Here is a 21,192-nt window from a genome sequence, read left to right on the forward strand (position 1 = left end):
AAGTAGCAGTGTAGTAACAGTTACAGTAGAACATTTCCCCCATTAACCCTGAGCTCACTTGCCCACAAATTCCCATTCAGTGGGAAGAATGGACCTGCATATGTATCATGTATGGGGCATGCAAATGTGGGGGACATTGTGGCCAAGGCATCCATAGGATGGTCTGTACTTAGAATGAACATGTACGAGTAGGGCATATACACAGAAGGTCAAAGAAGTGATGTCTGAGCATGCTAACTGAAAGACCAGTGGAAGAGGGAATAAAAGTTTTGAAAGGGGTATCTGTGTGTGGAATGAGGAGAGGTTGGGGTTGAGTCGTGCGTGGTTATGTAACTTGACAAAGATGTACTGGGGAGGCAGAGACCATATTAGAAATGGGCCACGGAGGCCAAAAATCTGGAGGTCACACTCATTACAAGTCATCATTCCCTAAAGGGACTGTTATAGGACACAAATAAACCAAGGACCAAAGTCCTGTAGGTTTCCATGTCTTCATTGTTTTATCCTCGGCCTTTCCTGGAGGGCAGTGGTTCCTAACCCCTGAGCCACGGACCCTTTGGTGGGTGATGAAGACAGTTATTGTATCGAGTCCACAAGTCCATACATACTCCAAGCATTTCCGTTTTATCACTATGTACTTCCTCAATCAATAGATACTAATAATGCAAGTAGTATAGGGGAGAGGGAATACTTGACTTGACTTTTTTTTACATTAAAAAGGGATTTTCGTGTTCAAAAAGTTTGAGAACCAGTACCCCAGGTCCCTCAATAAACAAGCATTTATTATTATACCATTAATATTATACATATTATACTATGTTTGTTGCATTTGTAGGTTAGGCCCCAAAGGAGGAGGAAGGGGAGTCATTCATCGCTGGCTTGTGAGATGGAAGTGAAGGCATAGATAGGTCAGAACAGCAGTGGGCTTAGCTCCTGGACATCTTGCACAATGAGCTGGCATCCTAGGATTTATTTGATCTAATTTGGGCATCTCACCTTATTGGCTAGGGAAACGAGCAGAAGGAGTATGTTTATTCCTGCTCCTTCTCTGCATCCTGCCCCCCAACTTCTTAATTGCCTTGGTTAGTGAAGAAATAAAAATTAGCATGTTTATCCCACTTTTACATTCTTTTAATGAGAAATCATTTACCCATTCCCAATTTAAATTTGTAATCGGGCCATAACCTTTCAGAGCTGATTATAGCCTGCGTCTTCTCAGATCTTTCTGTTGAGGATGCTTCCCTTCCAAAGGCATCTGAGCTCTCTTGGAACTTGACAATTTGTCCATGAGTCACCAGCATCTGTCAGGTACACACCTATGCTAGCCGCCCTGCATGTGGGCTAAGGAGTGGAAAGGGAAAGAGCATTTTAGCGCTGCCCTTTGGTTTTTCCTTACAGTCCAACTGAATTTGCCTTTAGATAAAGTCTCTTTTTTTGGTCACTAGTGGCTTACTCCTGCCCTCAGTCTCTTACCTTTTACTTCTCTCCATTCTGACTTACCCCCTTTCTCTGCTCTCACCCTCAGGGGTTGCTGAGCTAACTCCAAGCTGGTGTGTGACTTTTCCAAGACACGGTAACTTGTCCTGAGAGCTGGCGTCACCATGGCCGCTGGAGTCGCAGCTTGGCTGCCCTTTGCCAGGGCAGCGGCCATTGGCTGGATGCCCGTGGCCAACTGCCCCATGCCCCTTGCCCCAGCTGACAAGAACAAGAGACAAGACGAGCTTATCATCCTCAACGTGAGCGGGCGCAGGTTCCAGACGTGGCGGACCACGCTAGAGCGCTACCCCGACACCCTGCTTGGCAGCACAGAGAAGGAATTCTTTTTCAATGAGGACACCAAGGAGTATTTCTTTGACCGAGACCCAGAGGTATTTCGCTGTGTTCTCAACTTCTACCGCACAGGGAAGCTGCATTACCCCCGGTACGAGTGCATCTCTGCTTATGATGACGAGCTGGCTTTCTATGGCATCCTTCCAGAGATCATTGGGGACTGTTGTTATGAAGAGTACAAGGATCGCAAGCGGGAGAATGCAGAGCGGCTGATGGATGACAATGACTCTGAGAACAACCAGGAATCCCTGCCATCGCTCAGTTTCCGTCAGACCATGTGGCGGGCCTTTGAGAATCCACACACAAGCACGCTGGCCTTGGTCTTCTACTATGTCACAGGCTTCTTCATCGCTGTTTCCGTCATCACTAATGTAGTGGAGACAGTGCCCTGTGGCACGGTGCCTGGGAACAAGGAGCTGCCATGTGGTGAGCGTTACGCGGTGGCCTTCTTCTGCCTAGACACGGCCTGTGTCATGATCTTTACTGTTGAGTACCTGCTACGGCTCTTTGCGGCACCTAGCCGCTACCGCTTTATCCGGAGTGTGATGAGCATTATTGATGTGGTGGCCATCATGCCATACTACATCGGCCTGGTGATGACCAACAATGAGGATGTGTCCGGCGCCTTTGTCACACTCCGGGTCTTCCGAGTCTTCAGAATTTTCAAATTCTCCCGGCATTCCCAGGGCTTGCGAATCCTGGGTTACACACTTAAAAGTTGCGCATCAGAGCTGGGCTTCCTCCTCTTTTCTCTCACCATGGCCATCATTATCTTTGCCACTGTGATGTTTTATGCCGAGAAGGGCTCTTCTGCCAGCAAATTCACAAGCATCCCGGCCTCCTTTTGGTATACTATCGTCACCATGACTACATTGGGGTAAGTAACACTCTCAACCAGTGGGGGTGAACGTTGGTCCGTGCAGGCTTGGAGTGGGGGAATGAGGATATGGTATCTCACTCAAGCTCCCCAGGAGCCAGGAGGAAACTCCCATCTCAGAAGATCAAAGTGTATGTGGGAGCCCTGGCTTCTGAGGGGATGGAATGAAGGAAAGGTGTGAGCAAATGTTGGCGGCTGGAGCCTGAATTATATTTTCTAAAGTTTATTGGCCAAATCCATCATTTTATTTTTAGATGAGCAGCCTGTGTTGGGTCCTTGAAGGCTTGTCCCTCTGGCAGGAAGTGAGGAGCAACAGTGGTTTGCTATGGGGAGGGTGTACTTTTGTATTGTTCTAGTGAACAGAAGACAGACTTTGCTCCGTGGATTTCTCCTGCGTGGAATTTTTCCCCAGCATATTCAAAGATTGTTTATTTTGCTTGTACTGTACCTATTTCTCCTCAGTGGACTCTCAGGAGCTGTGTGGCTCTGGGCAGACTTTCTCTGTGTGATTCTGAACTTGGTCCCCACCCCCTCCCAAAACATGAATGACCCTGTTTTCTCCGTTCACATGTTGCTAAAATGCATAGGACACTTGGGTCTTGAGACATGATCCCAACAGATCATGTGGTCAGACACGACGGGAGCCCTAGCCTTAGTGAGAGGGGAGAGGCAGACATGGGGTGGAGGGTATGGTGCACATGGAACACCTCATCCATCCATTCTCTCTTCTCTGCTTCATCTGAGGTCAGAGAAATGTATTTATTCCTCCTGAATATGAAACCTCCCACCAGAGGAAGGGGACTTACAGGGAAAGAGATTACAGCCTTCACCCTAACAGGATTAGAACCAATAAAGACAGTTTTATAGAAACATGGATTTCTTAAGAGTTCTGCTCCAGCTGTTGGAAGCTGTTGAGGCTAATGCAACCCTATCACAATTCATATGCTGGTGTCTATATTTGCTTAGGCCAGGAAGCATTATATTGCTGATGGAGAATTCATGAAGCTTTTTATTTGGTCTTTGACAATTCTGTTGGTTGCATCCCGGCGATTTGATTTTTTTTTCTTCTGGCTGAGGCCTCATGACTCGGGTGTCAGTCTTTCCATAGTGCTGTGCGGGCTTATTGGGAATGACTGAGCAGGTGACGGGACCTTTTAAAATGATTACATTTGTCATCCTGCTGGGTCTAGGAAGCCACAAATCACAAGGGGGAGGAGAGAGAGGAGAAAAGAGAGAGGAAGGATGTCATTGGCCATTTCTGGTGTCTAAGAGCCTGAAGGGAGCCAAGGCAGCGCAGTTTGGCAGCCTCTTGAATAGGGGTTTGTCCTTTGGCTCCCTGGCTGGATCTTTTCAGGTGAAGGCCCCACTGACTGTAAATAGCAACCTGGATAAATAAGAATTTCTACCTTTCTTGGAGTGGGTGACCAGCTGGCCAAACTGTGTCTTCCTGACTCCCAAGTCCAGTGTTCTATCTAGGACATCATGTTCCCTCTCATTTTTCAGGGTCCCTAACCTTTATTAGAGGCTTGTGGAAAGAGAGTCCTCTGAGTCCAGCAGATGGGCTCTGTAAGTGGTCATGTGACTAGTGTTCTAGAAGCCTTGAGTAACTTTTTTCCAGACTGGTGATTGCAAAACTTTGTATAAATTCCAAGGAGCACAGAGTGTATGACTATCCAGATGTTGGTGGTATTTGAGATTCTTGGGATTCCAGCTGTCAGGATGGAGCATTCGTAACACCGGAATGCAGCAGGAGACGAGGCCTGAAGTAGCAAGAAATAGGAAGGAGAAAACAGGGGAAAGGAAAGGGGAGCAGTCTGAGTGTAACCAGTGGCCCAGACAAAAGCAGGAGATGCCCACTAAACAGTTTTTGTACTGTATTCTTCTAGGTTTTTATAAAAATAGTACAGAATCTCAGAGGTGGAAGAGGTTTCAGAGGCCATCCAGGCCAAACCATATCGGAACAATTAATCCATACCTCCTCAGTGTTCCAGATCATTTGTCCTCTGCTTGGAGATCATTTGCGGGAATCCCTTGCCTCCCAAGGAAACCCTACTAGGCTTAGTCTTTCCTTCACATGCCACCATTGTGCCTATTTTGTTTTTTATTCCCTGCTTTGTTTCAGTTTGGGATTTGGGGAGTGGGGAGGGGGTCGCTGGTCTGCCAGCATTGTTGGTCTATCAGAGTTCTCTTTTCCTTCCACCATTTGAAGCACACCCAAATTAAACTTTGCGTCTGACTTTCTCATGTGTTCCCTTCCTCCTAGGTATTCAGGGGCTACTGATTTGTTGCTAAAGAGGATCCTCCTCCTCCTCTCTTCCCTAACCCCTACACTTTCAAGAGGGTAACCATTTTGCCAGGCTAGTTCTGAAGAGTGCATTTTTTATGTATCCAACAGATTATGATATTATGGACAACTAGCTACCTAAAATTTTACTAAAGATAAGAGCAATCCTCATTCTAACCTAATGACGACAGCCACAATAATAATCACTGGCATTTATATAAATACTTTACATATATTATCTCATTTAATCCTCACAGCAATCCTGAGAGGCAGGTGCTATTACTAGAATAGCCATTTTACAGATGAGGAAACTGAGGCTGAGAGAGAGATTAAGTGACTTGCCCATAATCATACCAATAGCAAGTATCTGAGGTGGGATTGGAACTCAGGTCTTTCTGACTTCAAGGCCAGCTCTTTATCCACCATGCAACATAATTGTTTATCCAGTTAAGTATTTCACAGAAAAGACAACAGAGGGGATAGCAGGCTGGCCTTAGGGGCAGGAAGAATTGAGCTGAAGTCCTATGTCTGGCACATAAAGGCTATGTAACTGTAGACAAACATCTTAACCTCAACAAGAATCAAACAATCTCTACCCTAAAGAAACTTACATTTTGTTTTGATAATGATAAAACTTTGGTCCTATCATCTTTTCCCTTTAATCATATTTATTTGTGTATGTGCTATATTCCCTTTCCCCCTCCCCCATTAGATTGTAAGCTCCTTTAGGGAAGGGGCTGCCATTTTCCATGGCTTTATCCTTTAATAGCTATTAGCTAGCATGTTGATAGTGCTTTTAGATCTCTTGGTCACATAATTAGAAATGTTGACAAATTAACAAATGTTTATTGAACTGAATTGAATTATAATACTTTACAGTGGATTGGGATTTAATAGTTTTCCAAAGTGCATTTAAATATATCACCTTTCTTGACCATTACAATAGGTACCTTTTTTTTTAACCAGACCTTGATTCCCTTGGTCAGTGAGGAAATTCCCTCTAACCTGCCCTCAGTTTATAGAAAGAGTTAATATGTACTACTGCCCTGACTTGATCGAAAGATCAACAGGCTCAGAGTGGGTCAGTACCCTGGCTAAAGCTCACATAGGTGGTAAATGAGACCAGAGCTCCCAGGCCTTTTGATTCCTACTTCAGTACTATTTTGACTACACAGACTTTCTAATCCCAGGAGGTACCAGGGGTTGAGCTTATGAGGATCAATAACCAAGAACTAACACAAGTTTTGAAGAATTTTGCACAAGAGCATCTGAAGGAGTTTTTTTCAACCTTAAGAAACTGCATCAAAGAGACTTTTTAGTTAATCTTCCAGTTGGATATTCTGACTTATTCCCTGTGGATGGATCCATGAATTCACCTACAGAAAGCTATAATGGAAAGAGGGCTGGTCTTGTAGTCAGAAAATCTGGGCTCCAGTCCCAGGGCTGACCTTTTCTAGCTCTGAGATCTTCTTGGCAGATCTCTTTAACTGCTTTGAGACTTGTTTTCCCCATCTGTAAAATGGAAGGATTCATTTCACAGGATTGTTGAGAGGATTAATTGAAATACTGCATGTTAGGAACCCTATAACTATAAATCACTATAGAAATATAAGCTCTTATTAGTTCTCACCTCTCTAGGTGTCTTATAGCTTGGCAGGGGAGCTTCATGCAACCCAGATTGTCCCTGGAACCTTGCCCCATAGAATCTGATCATAATGCACCCTCTGAGTTTCAGACAGCCAAGGGCTTTTTCCCTTAAGGAAATTAACAACAAGCAGACAGTTCCCAAGGGCTGAAGTTTCTGTGGGTGGGGACAGACTCACATCACAGCGAGGAATCATAATGTTCCAGGCTAACTCGAGGCACAGGCAGAATGAGTGGAATACAGACCATCTTTCATGCCAAGAAATGCTTGTCCTCCAGCTCTGGGAATCCTAAATTCTATTCAAGGCTTAGATCAAGTGCTACCTCTTGCTTGAGGCTTTTCCTGGCTTCTCTATTCCTTTCTCCTCCTCCTCCCCTCTTTATTTTCTGCATATCTTATATTTAATTATCCTCCTTATAAGCATGTTAATTTTGGAGTTAGAGGGCATGAATTCTAACCCCAGACCTGTATGACCTTAGGCAAGTCTCTTGACCTGTTTAAGATCCAATTTCTTCATCTATGAAATGAGGTGGTTGGACTAGATGAGACCTGCACAACTTGGCAGTAGGTCAGAGCCAAAATTAAAACAGGCTAAACTTCTTCTGGCTGCAGATAGGTTAGACTAGAGACAGACTAACTATGGTTGGTTGCCGCGGGTCACATGACAAACAGGAGAGTGCAATCTCAACCCTACATTTTTCAGGGGCCACCAGAAATCTTTGGAGGACCACAAGCGGCACAGCCGTATGTTGTGCAGGCCTGGACTAGAAAATATCCAAGGTTCCTTCCAGCTCTAAATCTATAATTCTATGTTATATTTAAAGATTTTTTTTTCATTTAACAAAAATCTTTTCTTTCCCCTCACTTCCCTCCCACCTAGGGAACAGCTAAAATAAAGAATTTAAAAAAACTCATAACAAATAAATATAGCTAAGCAAAACAAATTCCTGCATTGGCCATGTCTTTATACATACATACATACATACACATAGACAGATATAGACATAGACATAGATATAGATATAGATATAGATATAGATATAGATATAGATATAGATATAGATATAGATATAGATATAGATATAGATATAGATATATGTGTGCATACATACACACATATACATATTCCTGAGTCTTTCTGTCATGAGGTGGGTAGCATCATTATTAGTCGCCTGAAATCATGGTCAGTCATTACCCTGATCAGAATTCTTAAGACTTTTAAAGTTTGTTTCTTTGTTTTAACACTGTTTGTTTTATAGCATAAATTGTTCTCTTGGTTTTGCTTACTTCACTCAGCCTCCTTTAATTTGTTTATGATGCCACCCTTAATGTTTATGTCATATGTCCATTTAGAATTTATCTTGGTGTATGGTGTGAGAGGTTGGTCTATACCTAGTTTCCGCCAGTCTATTTTCTAGTGTCCTCAAGCAGTTTATATCAAATAGTAAATTCTTATTCCAGTCACTACTTTCTGGGCTCTTGCTTGTGTATACTGTGAAAATAATCTGTTCCACTGATTTCCTTTTTTTCTTTGTATCTTCAATGCCTAGCAACGAATTTGGCAGAGTAGGTGCTTAATGAATACTTATTGAACTAAACTGAATTCTATATCAAGCAATTAATCTCAAGTAGTGTAGTGTTTGGGGGAGATAAGTCAGTTTAGTCAAGGGTATACTACAGTGCCATCTTTAGGCCCTGCTGGATTGGTGCCATCTTACTTGGGCCAGTGAATTTCCAGTTCTTGACCTTTTCTGTCCTTGGCTACTTAGGTATTCCAAAATTAGATCACTCCTTAGAGATTTTAGGCTATTCTGAGAGAAGTATGAAGATATGCATGACTGAGAGGTGAAGGTCCCAATGCACTCTGCCCTAGTCACACCATACCTGGAGTGTTATGAACTAAAGTTCTATGTACTACATTATAGGAAGAATTTTAATAAGCTAGAGAGTATCCAAAGAAGGGAGACCAGGATGTTAACAGACCTCAACTTCATACCATAAGAGAACTGATCAAAGGAGTTACGGATATTTAGCCTGGGAAAGAAATGGCTTACAGGGATGGGCTGGAGCCAGCTCTTACCATGAGAACTGATTGTTAAATTTTCAATGTGAGCATATATACCTCAGAAATGGGCAAATGTTACAAGTCAGGGCTTGATTTGTTTCACTGATTGCCTAGACCAGAGATATTAAACATGCACCCCACTGGCCTCATACAACCCCCAACATTCCCACAGCGCATTTGAAACAGAATAAAATGTATTTAGGAAATATTTAACAAAATAAATGAAAATACAGTAAAACATGGAAAATGTTAATATGTGATTTTCTAAGTCAATATATGACCAGTAGGGATCCTTATGTACAGTTTAATGGTCCTATTTCCATTTGAGTCTGCCATCACTGGCCTAGACTTAAGAAAGTGATTAATAAAATGTTAATAATGCAGAATAAACTTTAAAATGTGCCTGGAAAACATTTCTTTTTCAATGAACCACTTGTTGAACATTTACTAGAATACTTCTTATGGAGGACATGTTGCCTCCAAGTATTTGAAGGGCTGGCATGTTTTGATATGACGTTAAACTTAAGGCATTAGATTTTTCTTTTTTCTTTTATTTATTTTTAATCTGTGGAATAAAACATAACATAATGTAATGAATTTTTTTTTGGAAATTTGATTTGTTTTTATCTATCTTATCAGAGGGAAGAACTCTGAGCAATGCTTCTGCTTGTTTATTTGAAGCTATGGGATATTGGTAGTTTACCAATGTAGATTTAGGTTTGATAGAAGGACAAGCTTCCAAGCCATTAGAGCTTTCTCAAAGTAAAATGGGCTATCTCAGAATGGTAGTGGGTTCTCCCTCACTAGAGGCCTGGATGACACCTACAGGGAACGTTGTTGTAGAGGGGATGCTCATTCAGGTTTGGGTTAGCTCAGCCAGCCTCTGGTGGCCTCCCTTCCTTTTCTTAGATTCTGTGACTTAGATATTCTACAACTCTAGGTGACTTAAATGTTTGTTTTAAATGAAGTTTTCATTTACAAAGCAGTTTATAGCTAAAGTGTTCTCCTCACAGTAAGCCTAGGGGGTAGATGGCATAAATATTCTTTTCCCCATGTTATAAATGAGGAGGCTGACACTATAGGATGTGACTTATCCAAGGTCAGGAGGCTAGCAAACGTCTCCCTTGTGTGCAATGCACCTTGTTGGACACTTTAAATAAATTTTTTTAAAAGATGATATTTCCCACCCTCGGGGAATTTGCAAGTCTGATAGGAGAGATAAGGCCCCTAAATACAGAAATGACTAATAATGAAAATAATCATTGCTAACATTTATGTAGTACTTTAAAGTGAGCAAAGCCCTTTACATATGTTATTTCCTTTGATCCTTTTGGGAAGTAGGCATTATTATTATCCCTATTTTATAGATGAGGAAACTGAGGCAGGTAGGTGACATGATTTGCCCAAGGTCACACAGCTAGTAAGCATATGAGGTTAGATTTGACTAGGTCTTCCTGACTTTGTGTAGATGACAACAAAATATGGCAAGTTTTCAGAGAGAAGAAAGCACCAAATCATTTTACTTGTCTCCTGAGGAACCTGTATGCAGGTCAAGAAGTAACAGAACCAAACATGGAACAAATGATTGGTTTAAGACTGGAAAATGAGCACAACAAGGCTGTATATTGTCATCTTATTGATTTAACTTCTATGCAGAAATGTGAAATGCCAGGGTAGACTGATCAAAAACTGGAATTAAGGTCGCTGGGAGAAACAGCAACAATCTTAGATATGTAGATGATAGCACTCTGATGGCAGAAAATGAAGAGGAGAGTGCAAAAGCTGGCTCGAAGCTTAACATCCAAAAAATTAAGATCTTGGCAACTGGTCCATCACTTCCTGGCAAATAGAGAGGGAAGAAATGGAAACAGTATCAGATTTTATAATCTTGGGCTCAAAGATCACTGCAGATGATGGCTGCAGCCATGAAATTAAAAGACATTTGCTCCTTGGAAGGGAAGCTATGGCAAATCTGGTTTTTCCAGTAGCAAGGTGTGGCTGTGAAAGTTGGACTATAAGGGAAGGTGAAGAATCAATGCTTTCAAATTGTGGTGCTGGAGAAGACTTTTGAGAGTCCCTTGGACAACAAAGGGATCAAATCAGTCAATAATTAAAGAATTTGATTTAGACTATTCATTGGAAGGCCAAATATTGAAGCTGAATGAGAAGATGGGACTCATTGGAAAAGACCTTGATGCTGGGAAAGATTGAAGGAAAAAGGAGAAGGGGGTAGCAGAGGATGGGATGGATAGTAGTGTCATGGAAACAACGAACATGAGCTTGGAAACATTTTGAGAGATAGTGGAGGACAGAAGGGCCTGAGGTTCTGTGGTCCATGGGGTCACAAAGAGTCAGACACAACTGAACAACAAACTTCCTGACTGCAAGTCTGACTCTCTGTCCACTGTGCCACATCTAGAGATCTCTTCTGACTCTGAGATTCTGTGGTTCTAAGGGATAGAGCTAAAACTCAAAACTGATATCTGTCCCCAAATTGCCTCTCATTCTTCCAGATCCTCGGCAGGGCTGGAGCCGCTTAGGAAGGACAAATGTCTTGATAATATCTCCCTCCAGCTGTACCAGAATCAGCATTCATTGGCTGTTACTTGGCTCAGGCTTTGGAGGCTTAGAAATGGTTATCTCTGTGAGAGAGGGAAGAACACAGCTCCTCAGCCTGGGCCATACCCCACAACACAAGGGCAGGAGATGGAAAGGTAGGTTTTCTAGCTCTGACCCATCCCCAGCACCAGGCAGTCTCCAGATTGACTCTGCTGCTTCTAGACAGCAACATTCCCAGCATGGAGAGGGGGAGTGCAGAGCAGCCCCGTTATTGAGGTCATGGCAGACATAGCATTGTGAGTCTAGGTAAGCAGGGACAATCTGCAAGCAGGAATAACTTCGCCATTTCTTTGATCTTGGGTGCATTGTCCCTTGGTCCATCTGAAATGACAGGTGTTTAAAGTAGTGAAACTTGCCTTTTGCAATTAACTCCAGGTCTGGTGGTGCCATTTTATAACTCCCTTCCAGAATCTCAAAGAATAACCAAACACTCATTCACTCTCCCCTTCTCCTCTTCCTATTCTCCCTTTCTCCTTCTTTCCTCTCTCCTTCCTCTCTCCCTCCCTGTCCCCCTCTTTCTTTCCCTCCCTCCTTCCATCCCCTTCTGTCTTCCTCCCTTTCTCTCCCTCTCCACTTCTCCCCCTTTCTTCCTTTTCCTCTCTCCCTCTTCCTTTCTTCCCCTCTCTCTCACCCTCTTCTGCCTTTCTTCTCTACTCCTCTCCTTCCTTCTTTCTCTCTCCCTCTTTCTCTCCTTCCTTCCCTCCCTCCCTCTTTCCCTCTGTTCCCCTCTTTCTCTCCTTCCCTCCTTCTGTCCCCTTCTCTCTCTTCCTGTCTCTCTGGCTCTCCACCTCTCTCCATCTCTCTTTTCTTCTGTCTTCTCCTCCTCCTCCTCCTTCTCATTTTTCTTCTTCTTCTTCTTCTCCATCTCCTTCTCCTTCTCTTCCTTCTCCTTCTCCTTTTCCTTCTCCTCTTTCTCCTCCTTCTCCTTTTTCTCCTCCTCCTCCTCCTTCTCCTCATCCTTCTTCTTCTTCCTTTTCTCCCTCTTCCTCTCTCCTTCATCTGCCTTCCCTCTTTCCCCCTGTCCTTTTTCCCTTCTCCTTTTGCCTCCCCTTCCTTTCCCCCCTCCCTCTCTCCCTCTGTCCATCTCTTCCTCTGTCCTTCTCTCCCTCTGTTGTTCTCCCTCTCTCACTCTCCCTCTTTCCCTCTTTCTTCCCCTCCCTTTCTCCTTCTGTCTCCTCCTTCCTTCCTTTTGTGTGTTTTGTTTTTGTTTTTGCTGCTACAAAACTACAAGTAAACATAAACATGATTCTTTCCCAGGAGCGGCAATTATTCTGCCTCAAAATCGTGTAAATACAAGGCAGTCTGGCCCTCCCTCTCCCCCAGAGATCCAGAGGCAGTCTGCAGCTACTTCCCCCTCTCTGTTTCTCCCACCTGAGGAGTTTTTTGTCCAATCCCAGCATGAAGAGCTTCTCCCTTCCTGTCCAGGCTTCTGTGTTGGGCAGAAGATGGTCGCATAAAGAATTCTGTGGCCTAGATCAAAAGTGGGACCCGTCTCCACTCAGGGAAATTGCTTCAGGCACTGGCTTCTTCTCAGTTATAATCTTTGAATATTCACATCCAAGGCTCAGTACCACTAGCCAAGTAGAATCTCAGCATTTTGTCCATGCCCAGATGCCCAGGTCTCCTGAATCTCAGGTTTCCTTTGCTGCTACTGTGAGGTACTTAACACACCAAGAACCAACCCTTCTTTCCCTTCTCCCTCCTCGCCCCACCTGCTTAAGACCAGGTGTGCTGTTTCCAGGGGATCATTTACAAGGAAAAAGAATAATTAAAGTAATGTTTCTATGGGGAAATTAAAAAGTACATAAAATAAATCTTTCCAGATAAGCCTGGGTGTGTCTGGCATTTTTACTAAACCTATTTTAGGCTAACTAGGTACGTAGGCTGAGTCCTGGTCTTCTATTTTCAACAGCTTTGTCATGATTCCCTGGGGCCCCAGAGCTATCTAGAATGGTTTGGTCTATTGCCCAAACCCAGATTATCTTCCTTTCTCCCCAGACCCCTTTCTACTAGCGTTGGGATCCACCTAGTGAAGCACCCAGATAGAGGTTTTACCAACCTGTGCCAAACCTCAACCAATCAAGAAATCCAGTTCCTTGGGAGCTTTTGATGTTTTGTTCTTATATTAATATTCAAGCATTAGATAATTAATTTTTAAAGTTTGCCCCTACTTAAACGCCAAATTGGAAGGGGGTGTTGGTGGTGGAGATATGGTAGCCATCAAAAGTGATACAACAGTATCCCACCACTCAAAAGAAGTATTTCACTTTCAGGGTTTATAAAAACACCACCTTCAGAGCTACAGATTCAGAAACAGAGGTCCTGGGTTCAAATTACAGTTTTTTCGCCTGCAGCGTGGGTGACCTTAGGCCAGTCTCTCAAAATCTCTGGGACTCAGTTTCCTTATCTGTAAAATTAGGGGATTGGTCTAGATAACCTCTAAAGTCCTTTCCCACTATGAATCAATGATTTTTGTTCATTTTGTATAGTCCTTAGGATCTTCATTGCAAAGTGGGGAAACTGAGGCAGCCATATAGAAATCTTGATGTCTCTGGATGAAATCTCTCCTGTCAGCCTGTGGAGGGAAAGAGCACTTCTCTATCCTTCAAGTTTTATTGGAATGCTCTTAACCATTAACCCTCTTGGTACCTTCTTCCATATTCATGTCTACTACATCCTTCATATTTGTGTCATTCTTAAACTGCCTGTTGTTAGAAGGAAGAGACCAAGTCCAAACGTTCCCCTTGGACAGAATGTGATATTGTTTACATTACAGATTTCTTTAAGTCAAGAAAAAAGATTTCAGATAGCTTTTGGGGGACCCAAAGTATTCCAACCAACTATGCCTTCAAACATCACAAACTATGCCTTCACCATCATGACCTTAAAACTATTGAGCCATGGTAGGAATGACATCTGTCTGCCTCTTGACTTTCTTTGAGAAGTTAAGAAGGAATTTGCTATCCCTGGCTCCATGGCAATAGACAGACAGGTTGGGGAGGAGCAGGGGTCTGGCATATAAGGGATTGGAAAGGATGAAAAGGGTATAGAGATTACATTTAGCCCATGTAATCATATTCCTGGTGCCAAGATTCCAACGGGCATCATTAAGCTAGATCAGAAAAATCGTTTTAATATAAGTGCCACCTCCCATACCAGCTTGTTGATGGAGAGATGGATGAGACCCGGGACGCCTCCTTTGTAATGCAATGCTATAAAATCCCACCACCTTCATTATTTCCCGTGGAGTCAACGCATCATAATGCCCACGAGCTCGAGAGCAGCTTGAATTTAATATACAGAAAGTCCAATCAAACAATAAATGGATAGAACTATATAAAGAAGCCATTTTCTGGGAGACTGGCTCCATTCGTGGGGATTCAGCTCCCTGACACATGAAATGTGCATCAATCTCCCCAACTAATTCAGCCACCGACACACTGAGTGTCTTATTTGTTTGCTTCAGAAACCCAAAAGAAGAACTTTTCTCCCTGCATTTTTCTGGCTATTAATGCAAAATTGTAAGTCTCATTCTCTCTGATTTGCATCCAGCGCACAGCAAGGCCTCCCCTCGATGCCAGAAAGTCTGGCAGCCCAGCCCTTGCTAGCTTCTTGAGTCCTCATTATTCTCAGTGGCAATTTAGAATGAAGTTTATTTGTCTCTTTTAAAAAATTACCATCAATTCTGGACAACAGCATTTGATGGTGTTTTGGGTGATAGGCAGATGAAGTGAAAGAATCTCTACCCCTGAAAGGGTTTTTGGAGTCAATGATTTATTCATGCCTCTGCCTCGAGGCAGGGGTCCTCATTCAATCTCTTGAACTCAGCCCTCACTCTGTTTTTCCTCTGGTCCTCTGATTATCTGAGCCCATGTTTTTAATACCTGGCTGGCAAATTTTTCATCTCCATCCAGACTCTTAGTGATACCCCTCCTTCCCCCCACTTCAACCTCTATCACACTTAGCCTGCTGGTTTTCAAAGAACATAAGCTGATTTTAATGTTGGCCTGAACAACCAAATGGAATTACAAAGGTAAATCTGCTACTCTAGAAAAGAAATCATACAACATAATACAAACCCAAATATAGACAATTTGGTAGGGGGTGGGGGGAGGGAGTGTTCTCTGGAGAATGCTTTCTGCCTTTCTTCTCTTCCTAGCATGGATAACTGAGAGTTAACTATAGTTACAAGACATATTAGGGGTGAGAATTATTATGGGTTTTTCCTTTCTTCTTAGGTTTCCCATGCTTAGATAGCAAATAAGTTTGGACATTAAAATTAAGTTATGATATAGCCATGGGAATTATGTATCCAAAGAGCATCTTCTCTCTTTTTTTCTATTCCTGCCTTCCCCTCTTCTGTAAAAACCTTCTTGAGAATACTTTCCACTTTAAGTGACTCAACCAACTTACAACTATTCCTATGAATTTTTTTCTTCTGTCTCTGGCAGTCCACTCTAAACTTTCCATATATTGTTTCCATCAGTGATAAAGGGGTCATTTTTTGGTTTTCTGACCCGAACAGGGTTATTTTAAGTCTTCTGGGATGATAATTAAATATATTGTGTTCTCTCAGGATAGCAAAAGCAAAAAAAAATAGTTTATGGACTCCACTCAACAATAAGAGAACCTATAAATCTCGGGTAGATTGGAGACCATGCCAAAACAGTGACAGACCCCAGACTGAATTTCCAGGGCTTTACTGTGCTTTTCAGGCTTGAGGTTGGCTGGCAACACTGGCTCTGAGTCAGTTTCTCAATACGTTCACTATAAGTCATCTAATGTAATTCATACCTGAACAGGAATCCCTCCCTAATATGCCTTACATGTAGTCATCTGCACTACTGTGGTGTTTTGAGTTCAGTATCTATCTCAGTAGGCAATTCCAATTTCTAATAGTTCTAATTGTAAAAGAAGGGCAGCTAGGTGGCGCCATAGTGCATAGAGCACCAGGCTTGAAGTCAGAAAGACTCATCTTCCTGAGTTCAAATCTGGCCTCAGCCACTTACTAGCTGTGTGACCCTGGGCAAGTCACTTAACCCTGTTTGCCTCAGTTTCCTCATCTGTAAAATTAGCTGGAGAAGGAAATGGCAAACCACTGTTATCTTTGCCAAGAAAACCCCAAATAGGGTCACAAAGAGTCAGACACAACTGAAAGATGACTGAGTAACAACATGGCCACAAAGAACAAGGCAAGGGCAAATGAGCTTAGCTTGAAGTAAGGTTTTAAATTTAACACCAGGATTTCCTGACCGGAAGGGTCGGAACCCAGAAATAAATAACCTCCAAAGGATATGGATTCTCCTGCCACAGTGTATCCGATTAGCACAAGAGCACAGGGACAAAGTAGAAATTATCTCATCTGATCCCCACAAGAACTCTCTGTAAGGTAGGGGACTCTTATTATTCTCATTTTACAGGTGAGGCAGACAGAGGTTAAGTGACTTGGCCAAGGTCACACTGCTAGTAAGTGTCTAAGGCTGCATTTGAACTCAGGTCTTCCTGACTTTCAGGCACAGAGTTCTATCCCCTGTGCCACCTGGCTGCCTCTGCAAGAAGTACCTTGGTCCAAGGGAAAGAGAATTGGACCCGGAATCAAAAGATATAGGTTTAAATCCTAGCTCGGCCAATTACTATCTCTATGACCGTAGGCAGTCAAAATGAGAAGGTTGAAAGAGATGCTCTCTGGAATCTCTTTCAGAGAGTCTGTGACCTCTCCGGGTTCAATTGGACTAGATAATTCCTAGGGCTCTTTTACAACTCTGAAGAGTTTCAATGAACTCTCTGAGGCTCATTTTTCTCATTGGAAAAATGGGAATAGCAACACTTATATTCTCTATGTCATGAGGGTTGTTTTGATGAAAGTGCTTTATAGACCTATAGAAATGTAAGCTTGTTTCTCCTCCCTCAAATTAATTTATAGAGTTGTATTTCCAGTCAACCTTTATATTGATTCTCATCTAGAATAAACTCGGTGTGATCCTTCCCAGTCAGTTCGTCGACGAGTATTTATTAAGAGTTTCTTCTGTGCTAGGCATTGTGGATGCAAAAATAGGAAGTCATCCCTGTCCTCAAAGAGCTTCCATTCAAATGGGAGAGACAACATGTAAATGACTGGGTAAATACGAGATACAAGCAAAGCAGCTGAAGGTCAGCTTACTGAAGAAGGCTCTAGCAGCTGGGGTTTAGCCCCAGAAGCAAAGGAGAATGGCCCAAAGGTCTGTGGTTCTTCTATTGAGTCCCATGCTCCTAGTGAGTGTGTTGGATCTTGTTTCTCATCTGTCTACTCTGGCTAGGATTCTGAATGTCCCTCAACTGCCTTGGAGTGAGAAAGGTGGAAAATTCAGCTGCTGCCTGATGCTGACTGGTTTCACGAGTTGAAGAAGAAGGTAGCTCCATGCAGGGAGACTGTTGTAAGCTGATGACAGAAAACAGGCCCACCTCCTCCCCAGAGGCCCCCTCTCTGTCAGTGCCTTGGACCTATCACAGTGATCTATGGGTGCTCTCTCGTTCCTGAGGATAGGAGGATGGAGGGGGTGTAGGTGGGCGGGGGAGATAGATGACAAGGACAGATGGATGGAGACTCCTGGGGAGTGTCATCCCTGGGATATCGTGGGCTCTGCCTCCTACAGTCTTTGAGGAATCACAATACTAGATCCTCATCTTTCTTAGTGACTTGTAAGCCTCACTTCTCTCTTTGCAGTGTTTTTTTTTTTGATGCGTAGTGACTGTTGGAATCATTCTGGCCTCTTTTGTGACGTTTCTGCATGGAGGAAATTGAAAAAACAGTTCACTGTATATGACCTTAGATTATTTTCATTTTTCTTTCTTCTTCTCAGCCCTGCCCCTCCTCGCCCTCTTCTCCTTGTCCCCTCTTTGTTGCTGTTCTTCCTTCCCCACATCTTTCGCCACCCCTGGGGCTTGTTGCCCTGTCTTCTGAGTAGTCAGATACTTCCTCCCCCTTCACCTCAACCTCCAACATGGATACTTCCCCATGTAAGGAAAACAGTCTTGCACTGATTAATAAAACATTTTCCTTCAGCCTAGCTGGCATGTTCAGAACATCAGTAAGGCTTAGGGGAAGATTACGGAATGGGGTGCCCATTCCTTCCTCTGTCTCCTCCACTACCCTGTTACACTATGTTAATATTCCCATTTAAGGTTCCTTTTTTGCTTAATGAAGCAGGAGCCTCCTGCTGGATCTTTGATGGACTTGGAGTCAGCAGACCTGGATTTGAATACCAGACAAGCCTTATACCAGCTGCTGGATGCCACAGATTAAGGCGTTTTGGTTTGATTATGTTCTCTGGTCCTCTCAAAAGGAAATTGGGACATTCCCAGACACATTCACTTGCTGGACTTTACCTCTTTCCCAGTGGTGAGAAGCCTTAACCCTGAGGTCAGTTCTCAGGATTGATTGGGTCCCTAGCCTAGACCAGAGGTGGGCAACCTGTGGCCTTGAGGCCACAAATAGCCTTCTAGGTCTTTGGGTGTGGCCTTTTGACTGAGTCCAAGTTTTACAGAACAAATCCTTTTATTAAGAGGAATTGTTCTGAGAAGTTTGGATTCAGTCAGAGGGCTGCACTTGAGGACCTAAAGGGTGGCCTCAAGGCCTCTGGTTCCCCACCCCTGGCCTAGACCATCATTTCATGAGGGTCCAGACATGCTCACCTCACTCTCAAAGCCACTCAATCACTGGGTTTTCCTATCATCTTTCCAGCAGCCTGCCCCCACTCCCACCTTCCCTCCCCTTACTTCCCAGGTCCCCTTCACATGCTGTCTTCCTCCATTAAGTTCCTAAAGGGTTAAGACTGTCTTTTTGACTTGTGTTTGTATCCCCAGCACTTAGCATCAGTGCCCAGCTCATACCAAGTACTTAATAAATACTTCATCTTTAAAAAAAGAGGTAATTGTGTCTATTCATTTCTTCAATACTTATTAATTATCTTCTTCATTCTGAAGTAGTACTGTCAGGTGATAGACTGGGACACCAAATTTAAATAAGACTGTGCCCTTACAGCCTAGTAGGGGAAAAGATGTCAAAACAGATAATGATTCTATGATTCTATTGTAAGCCTCTTGTGGGTAAGTACTGTTTCATTCTTTGCATTTTTATCTCTAGTACCTAACATAATGCCTGGCATATAGCATGTGCTTAGTAAATGCTCATTGATAGATAAATAATAATAATATTAGAGAGCTACAAAACAAAGTGTTATATGAGGTCCAAGGGGGAAGACATTTGTCCAGTAGCATTGGAATATGTTTCCAGGCAACAGACTTGGATGATTGATATACTAGAGAATCAGCCCTTGGTTAGTCAAGAGTTGAGTTTACTCCCCCATCCACGACCCAGATCCATTTTTTTCCCTCAAAATAAACAGACTCTGGAAGAATGTTTGGCCAAGGCTGTCATCAGGAACTCAAAGGCTGAACAGGGATGAGAAGAGGGCCAGAAGTGGGATAGGATGATAAAGAGTAAGTTCAGTGGGCTCAGACGGCATGAGGCCAGGGCACCCTAACCCTCCAGAGGTAGACATTAAACTGAACTGTTTTTCAGCAAAGAAAGGAGAAGAGTATGAAGGGGGGAGTTTAGTTTAATAAGAGCCAACTGATGACTAAGTTAAGGGAAAGGAGGAGAGCAGAGCTGGGGGTCTAGCCCTGTGAGTGGTTGGCTTCTAAATGTGAGGGTTCCATGGAAAGCATTTCAGAACTGTAGCCTCTTAAGACTTGTAAAAGAATCTCTCTAATAGCCCCTACATATGATCATCCAGCCTTAAGTACACAGTATAGCTCATTCTATGTTGGAGGACATCAGAAATGATTAGAAAGTTCTTCCCTCTATTGAGCTATAGAATCTGCTTCCAGAAAATTCCCTATTGCCCTTGATTCCGCCCTCTAGTGTCACACAGACTAATAAATTTATCTTTGCATGACAACTTCTGAGGAAATAACCTTTCCTCTTTAATGTTGCATATGGCCACCTTGGACTGTATTGTGATGTATGTGAGGTAATAAGGACCTGCAGATCACTTCTGGGTGAGGGAAGAAATCAGTCTAAATCAAGGGGTTCTTAAGCTGGGGAATCATAAACACCTTGCAAGGAATCTATAGATGGATTTCAGAGGATCTATGAACTTGGATGGGAAAAAATACATCTTCTTTTCAGAATAATTGGTTTCCTTTGTAATTCTATGCACTTAAAATCATTATTCTAAAAAGAGTTCAATGGCTTCACCGAAGAGCTAAAAGGTGAAGACACTAGAAAAGTCAAAAACCCTTGGTCCAAATGGAGCCTCAGAAATGAGGCAAACTAAAGGCAGCTGCAGTTATGACCCTGCAAGTTGGTGGGAAAGGTCAGAAGGGTCCTAGTTTTGGATAGGAAGGGGAACCTTGAATTATGTTGGAGCTCTATCGGGGGCAAAGATTCTTAGACCGAGGTCCGTTAATTTGTTTTTAAATGCATTTCAATAACTGTAAAGTACTTCAATATAATTGATTTCCTTTGTAATCATATGCATTTAAAAACATTATTCTTGGGAGTCCACGGGACATGATACAAAAATGGTTAAGAATCTGTGATCTAGGCAAATGATGCTCTGAAAGCTTTTTCCTGAGGCAACTTGGTGAACAAATAAATGAAAAAGTATCTATTAAGCTCTTACTATATGCCTCATCTGTAAAGTGGGTTGGAGAAGGAATTGTAAAACTACTCAAGTATTTTTGCCAAGAAAACCCCAAATGGGATCACAAAGAGTCAGGCACAACTGAAAAAATGATTCAACAACCACAAAAATGTGACAAGCACTGTGCTGTATGCTGGGGATACACACATCCAAAGCAAAGACAGATTCTGCCCTTAAGAATCTTAC

General features: G+C 42.9%; 1 protein-coding gene across 2 annotated transcripts in view; it reads left to right on the forward strand.

Annotated features, from left to right (window-relative positions):
- The first annotated feature begins 1,601 nt into the window (after positions 1-1,601).
- The window catches only part of KCND3 (potassium voltage-gated channel subfamily D member 3), a 307,348-nt gene continuing 287,757 nt past the window's right edge, over positions 1,602-21,192 (forward strand). For both annotated transcript variants that reach the window (XM_036769298.1, XM_036769299.1), the window contains exon 1: positions 1,602-2,707. In XM_036769298.1, coding sequence (XP_036625193.1) covers positions 1,602-2,707 — 1,106 coding nt within the window. The remainder of the gene's footprint in view (positions 2,708-21,192) is intronic.

The sequence above is a fragment of the Trichosurus vulpecula genome, chromosome 7 (genome assembly GCF_011100635.1).
Source record: "Trichosurus vulpecula isolate mTriVul1 chromosome 7, mTriVul1.pri, whole genome shotgun sequence".
Taxonomy (NCBI): domain Eukaryota; kingdom Metazoa; phylum Chordata; class Mammalia; order Diprotodontia; family Phalangeridae; genus Trichosurus; species Trichosurus vulpecula.